This window comes from Monopterus albus, unplaced genomic scaffold (genome assembly GCF_001952655.1).
Source record: "Monopterus albus unplaced genomic scaffold, M_albus_1.0 scaffold103.1, whole genome shotgun sequence".
Classification (NCBI taxonomy): Eukaryota; Metazoa; Chordata; class Actinopteri; order Synbranchiformes; family Synbranchidae; genus Monopterus; species Monopterus albus.
This window is the reverse complement of record NW_018127983.1, coordinates 269,432-276,179: the sequence shown is the minus strand read 5'-3', so window position 1 is coordinate 276,179 and position 6,748 is coordinate 269,432. Positions and strand designations below refer to the sequence as shown.

The 6,748-nt window shown below is 40.8% G+C and overlaps 1 protein-coding gene across 3 annotated transcripts in view; it reads left to right on the top strand.

The window, feature by feature from the left end:
• The first annotated feature begins 214 nt into the window (after positions 1-214).
• pbx1b (pre-B-cell leukemia homeobox 1b) overlaps positions 215-6,748 on the top strand; it is a 64,092-nt gene continuing 57,558 nt past the window's right edge. For 2 of the 3 annotated variants that reach the window (XM_020610007.1, XM_020610006.1), the window contains exons 1-2: positions 216-1,050; positions 1,776-1,849. In XM_020610007.1, coding sequence (XP_020465663.1) covers positions 863-1,050; positions 1,776-1,849 — 262 coding nt within the window. In that variant the 5' untranslated portion in view covers positions 216-862. Of the gene's footprint in view, positions 1,051-1,775; positions 1,850-6,748 lie in introns of all 3 variants that reach the window. The other variant, XM_020610008.1, reaches the window with a different exon arrangement.

Below are 6,748 nucleotides of genomic sequence, written 5' to 3'. Positions count from 1 at the left end.
AACCACATTATCTAACTAAACAAATTAGAGGGCTGGCCAGTGGTTCTGATCAGACTACCTTGTATCTTGGCACAACAGGGACATGAAATGTTCTCCTGTGGAGCCAGTGGGGACTCTAGCTGAGGTCAGAGGAAGAGACCAAAGCAGACCTCTTGTGTCAGCCACCATTATTTATTTGGACTTTAGGCTCTATCCATCACCACGTTGCCACACAGAACCGTCTCCCTGTTTGTAGGCTGCAGCCGCATCTCCCAGCTTCTCCTCTGCATCCCACCTATACAGCCCAGTGATCGACGTTTCATGAGAAGGACCTCAAGGTGGGGCTAAATGGTCTTATATTCCCAACGATGTCGCGTAGGCGGAGTCTGACTCTCGTGCTCTTTGCTATGCCGCTGCCTGCTCACCCTGTACTGTACATGACAAAAGCAAGAGGATGGAGTGAGTGAAATAAATTCATACTTCTTATTTCTCACAACCACTTTTTGTCATTTGGCAGGAAGAAGGGCTTTCGCATCACTGCGCCACATTAAAAACAAAACGTGTCCTAGTTCATGGTAGTTGCTCTTTTTACGCACACTACTCCAGTGAAGGCGGCAGCAGTTCAGATCAGATTTCACTTTCAGCTCCGACCAGCTGAGAGAGACGGCCAGAGAGCACGGGTGCTCGCTTCTCTGCCTTTCCCTCCGATACCCCCCTGTGTTCGGCGAGCTCCAGAAAAAAAAAGCTCTGCGAGGAAGAACCGGGTGCGCAGCGCAAATATAAAGAGCACCGCCGGGATTTTCCCCTCCTCTCTTCTTTTATGCATTTCTGCAGGATTTCGGTAGCGATAGCGCCACAGAGAATTGGATAGAGGGAAGAAGAGATGGACGAGCAGTCGAGGTTGATGCACTCTCATACGGGGGTAGGCATGGCAGGGCACCCCGGCCTGCCGCAGCATATGCAGGAAGGCACCGGAGGAACGGACGGCGACGGGAGGAAACAGGACATTGGAGACATTTTACAGCAAATTATGACCATCACGGATCAAAGTCTGGATGAAGCTCAAGCCAGGTAGGCAAAATGTGGAGGCTCTTCTTCCACTGGCAGCAGGAGGCGGCGGCGGCAAATCACATTAAAAATAAAAAGATGAAGGAAAAAGAAATCTAATAAATTTAAAGGTCTAAATGTGTAATATAGTGCAGTGCAGAGGCAACGGTAAATGTGAGGGCACCGTGTGCGTTGTGCAAAAGCCAGAGGAGTGCCAAACACCGATGGCATGCCTTCATATCACTAGTTTGGCTCACATTTAAATAACTCGGCTACCGCGCTCTTTAAAGGCTAAATAAAAGTGTGTGAATGTAGTGTTTGTTATTGTATTGTTGGTGTTTATTAGAAGTATATATTTGAAACACAACACATGAATACAACTAAGACGCATTTGTTGGTTATCACAGATATACAAGCGGTTTCATTTGTAAATGAGTAAACAGTTGTTTACAGCAGGACAACTTCTTACACAATCCACAAGAAATTCACTGAAGCTGCAATTCAGTCACAAAGATTCTACATAGAGTTTATTTCAGAGAGGGAGTCAGAAAGACCATTAAATCTGAATGATGTAACTATATAATCACAGAACAATCGCCAAAGCTAAATAAAATAAATGCTTTGTCAGTAACTTTGTATATAACTAAATGAACATAGGATTCTGAAGCATGTCATTTATTTGTTTGAAAATAGTTGTTATTCGTGCCTTATAGTGCACAGTGGCATTAATCAACACTTGTATGTTTCAGGAAACACGCGCTGAACTGTCACAGAATGAAGCCAGCTCTTTTCAACGTCTTGTGTGAAATCAAAGAAAAAACAGGTAAGTTCCTATCAGTTCTCAAAAGAACACCTAAACACTGCACTTCTGCTGTCTGCAGGAAACACTGCGAGTCTCCTTAACCAGGCTAAACGAATCCAGTGGTGCACACAGTATTTTTCACTAATGGGACAGAAACACTCCACAGAGGCACAGCACCGGCTCTGTGTGGCTTGTTCTATCATCAAATGCTCATTTGCTATTCAGCCTCAAATTCACATCGGAGAACGTGATGTTGGATTTTCAGTCACAACACAATTCACCGTATAAATTTCAGTGACATGTAAGACGTGTTTCCTCCCGTAGCTCCAGAGTCTGCACGGTTTAACGGTTGCACAACAGGAACTGTGGACAGTTGCCTCACACAGTCCCTATCAATTATTGTGTCAAAATATGAATGAGCTTTTTTTGATGCTATTGTGGAATAGTAGAGTATTGAGCAAAATTGTCGTAAGCACATTGACGTCTCCCCTTGTGAGTTAACTGTCAGGTCTGGTGAATACGTCTCTTTCTATTCTGTATTGTGTCTCTCTATTAAAGCAGTTGTGAGTGAGCATGTCAGCAGAATAATTGCTAGGAGAGAAATAATGTAACATAGGAGGCGTAAGTCATGTTTCCAAATCATTTCCCTGTGACATTTTTGAAATTGGCACAGATAGAATTCAGTGCACTTCAGACTGATAGCGTGCATCTCATCTTTTATTTCCCTATCTTTAGACTGATGTTGCAGCAGGACTCTTAGGCACTTGCGCTGCTGAGATACCGAGCTGTTAAAACGTGTCGGTTCGGCTTGGTTTTCTGTGGGTTTCACACTCATTAGTGCGTGGAAACGAATGGAACGGATGGAAGATGAAGACCATGTTATTTCCATTGTCTCCACAGTTGCACTTGCTCATACTTGACCTCTGTGGTGCCGATGACTGCTGTTTGTTGTGTGTGTGATCCCACCGTCGCCTGGTGCGTTCATGGGTGTTTTCATCGAAGTTCACCTCCCTGCCTCCCCCCTAGCCCGGCACTTTATCTTGAATCGGCCACTGCCTCAGGAGAGAGCAGGGGGCCTTTTGAAGCCTGCTGGCTCGCTCCTCTTTTTTTTTTTTTTTTTTTTTTTTTTTTTTTTTTTTTTAGGGGAGTGACACAGTTATGCATAGTGTTTTACTCCCTGGCGCTTCTCGGAGTTCATCCAAAGTTCGGCTCTGCTGAGAGTACAAAGTAACTCGGACCTCTTCCTGCCTGTACAGTCATTCTCTTCTCTTTCACCTGGCAACCTATAAATACACGGTGCAGGCTGTGGAGCTTTACACTAGAGATCTTGTGCTTGTCTTGTTTTTGTAGACTTCACATTTATCCACTTAGCTTTGTTGCAGGTTTAAACATTTCACATTTATTACAGTTTATAAAGAGAAGAGTAGCTGTTCTTTGTATTGTAGAGGAACGTGGAGAGTGAATAAAACATGTTTTTTGGTGTTTAGGATTAAGTGTTTTTATTTGGCTACAATATTTAATTATTCAAACATTATTTCACCTTTTTCAGTCTCAACACTTTGGCGCTTTGACCCTGCATTTACTATGGATGGGATGATATCATTTTTTCTTGATATGATTCATGATGATGCATGATATGGTGTGTATGGTTTGATTCAATCATGAATTAAAAATTCAATGACAACAGTGTATGGCTAGCTGTGGAAACCTTGTACTTTATTTGACTGTGTAAAGAACAACCAGACATATTGACCTACGTTCTGTCAGGCTGTCTTATTTACAAAGAATCACTGGTGTATGGAGACCACACAGTATATATCACTAAACAAAATGATGCATATTGTGACATTTTTGTAGCACATTATATTGAATTTTGATATATTGTCCCATCCCCACCATTTACCAGTAACAAGCTGAAAAACAGCATGAAAAAAGTCTCTTTACTGTCCTGATGAGCTCAGAACACTGTCAAGTTCACTCCCACTGGTGAAATAGTCCAGATTTGGACTTGTGAGTATTGATTTACTCATGTCTGTGTAAAAGACAGCAGCTCTGGACTGAATACAAGTATTTACTTGTATAAAAATAGTAGAAAACACCGCAGCTCATTGCTCCCTCTAGTGGTTCAGTCTCCTTTTGATACTGAATTAAGACACAGAGCTGAAGTGGCTGATGGGAATTATAAAATGTTTTTGTCTTATTTAAATGTTTTTTTTTTTGTACTTTAATTTTTACTTAATTGTTTTTGTTTACATTTTCTTATCTGAAGTTGTGGCAGTCAGCACAATGCAAGGAGTGAGGCTGTTTGTGTTGGAACGTTGGCAGCATCATGTGATATGTGTAGCACTGGATTAGTGAAAGAAGTCAGGTTCCCTTTCTCCGTGCTACACCTAATTATACACTTTTAGAGGTGATCGACAACATGAGCTGTTCACTGTTTCACAGAATGCTTGGTTTTTATTTTGTATTGTCTCCTCCTTTTGAACCAGCAGCCAAACTTCCCCAGTGAACACTGGTAGAGTCAAAGAGCTAAGCTTCAGCTGAGCCACTGTAACTTTGTCCCAGGTCTGAGTGCAGAGACAGTGTGTATCCACTGAGCTGCTCTTTGCTTGTGTATATTTTCCATCCCTTCCTGTCCCTGGAGCGGCTGACAGCACCTGCAGGGCACAATGCCAGTGTTGATCTAGGGCCTGAACTTCTGACCCGCTCTGTGTATTTTTACTGGGATGAGGTGAGAAATGGCCAACAGAAATATTGTGCAGTATAAACAAGCACAATAGTGCACCTTCACCCGGGAGGAAAGGAGAAGGAAGAAGCACTTTATTTCAACCAGCACCTCTTTAAAAAAAAATAAAATAAAAAAAAAAAATTGACAGATATCACTTCGTCTTTAACTGGTTTTATTCCAGGCATATTTGGGCTGTCTTTTTTCTGTTTTCAAAGGAATGCTGTTTTTCAGGCTCTGTGCATAATTCTATGTGTGTGTGTGTGTGTGTGTGTGTGTGTGTGTGTGTGTGTGTGTGTGGGGCATAACGCATTCATAAGAAGAGAAAAAGCATGAATTATATAAAACACGGAGCAAATGTAAAAGCAGCAGAGTTGCTGTGTGTTGCTGTTGGTCCTGGCAGTGCCCGTGGGCAGTGTGAGGACAGGTTCTCAAGAAAGATACCCAAACTATTTGACCCCACTGCGACTGGGCTGTGAAACGTGAACCTTTCACTAACTATATTCTTAAAGGTAACAGGCTAATAAATGTTAAGACAAAATTATATGATGCAAATATTCAGTTTTTGTACAGATGCACTCTTTTAATCTGTGTCGCTGATCTTTTAAGGTGGACCGCTTTCAGTTTTGTTCTTGTGAATGATGAAAGGTTACTTTAGATAAGCAAATGCTTGACATACTGATTTGGAAAATGAGCTGCCTTGACCTCTGTAAACACCTCACCGATGTCGTAAATCTTTAGCAGTGTCAAACAAAACCACTCCACGACCGTGCTGTTCGGTAAATGTGCTGCTCTGACTTGCTGTTTAATTTTTTCCCTCTCAACCTCAACAAAAGACCAACTTTCTTGTGGCCTGTGTTTTTATAGTGTAAGGTTTCAAGCCGAGGGGACCCTCTATTTATAAAAATGACTAGCCGAGTGATGTAATGTTATTTTTTGAAGGGTGAAAATAGGGTGTTTTACAGAGGGCAGCCGAGCAGTTTGACAGGATGAAATGAAGCAGAGGTCTGATTATGGAAGGTGCATGGAAGCCTACACCACACTGACTTGTCAGTCCATTCAGAAGCTTGGCATCTGCCTATTTGTATTACAGAGGCTGAGCTCAGTTGGCCGTGCACGTCACTGCCTAAACACTAACATGAACACATAATACAGTCTGATGTGCTGCTGAGACAATTAGTTGATTAACTGATAAGTTAACGGATGTAGCAAAATAAATCTGCAACAGTTTTATACAGAAAGCGATTAATCATTTGGACGACATTCTGTGGTACCAGTCGGGTGTTTCTGCCTTTCTCTGTTTTATTGTATTGTAAACTGAATACCTTTGAGGTTTGGACTACTACAAATCATTTTTTTATCACTAAATGTGAAAATTATTTTCTCAGTTGATCAATTCATAGTTTTGTCCAGTGGCAATACAAACCCCAGTGATATTCACTAGATTAACTATAATGAAAGACCATGAACTGTAGCAAATTCTTGCATTTGACTCACAATTCTTTGACATTTTGCTTCAAGAATGACAAATGGATGGTTTTTATAATTGTTGCCTATAAATTTACTGTAGTTCTAGAGAAACAAGATATTTGAAGATATCACTTTGGAAAACGTGACTGACATTCACATTTTATAGATAAAATAATTAACTGGCTAAGTGGAAAAAAAATATTAGTCAACATTCAAAATAATCATGAGAAGCTGCAACTAACAATTATGTATGTAGTCATATCTATCAATCCACCAGTTATTTTCTCAGTTCAGTGGTTAATCATTTGATCTGCAAAGTCTTTGAAAACAGTGAAAAATCACAGATTTTCACAACATCTCTTTTGCTTGTTTTGTCAAAACAAAAGGCTAAAACTGGAAGTTTACTATCACATCAGAGAAAGAAGATTTCAGACAATCATTACATTTTAAAAGCTGGAACTTGTGAATTTCTGACATGTTTCTTTGGAAAAATGACTTTATTATAACTTAATATCAACATATTAATCAACTAATCTTTAGTTGTAGCTCTGGAATTTTCCAAAACATTTCCAGGTTACCTGATCCCGGTGTGACGCTACTATCAAAACTCCATGTTAATGAATATGCTGTATGTATTAACAATTGTAGGGCTTGTTGAAAGTCCCTGCAAGTGGAAAGCAGAAGGTAGTCGCAGTGTTTGTTGCCTTCTCTGCATTACACGCTGA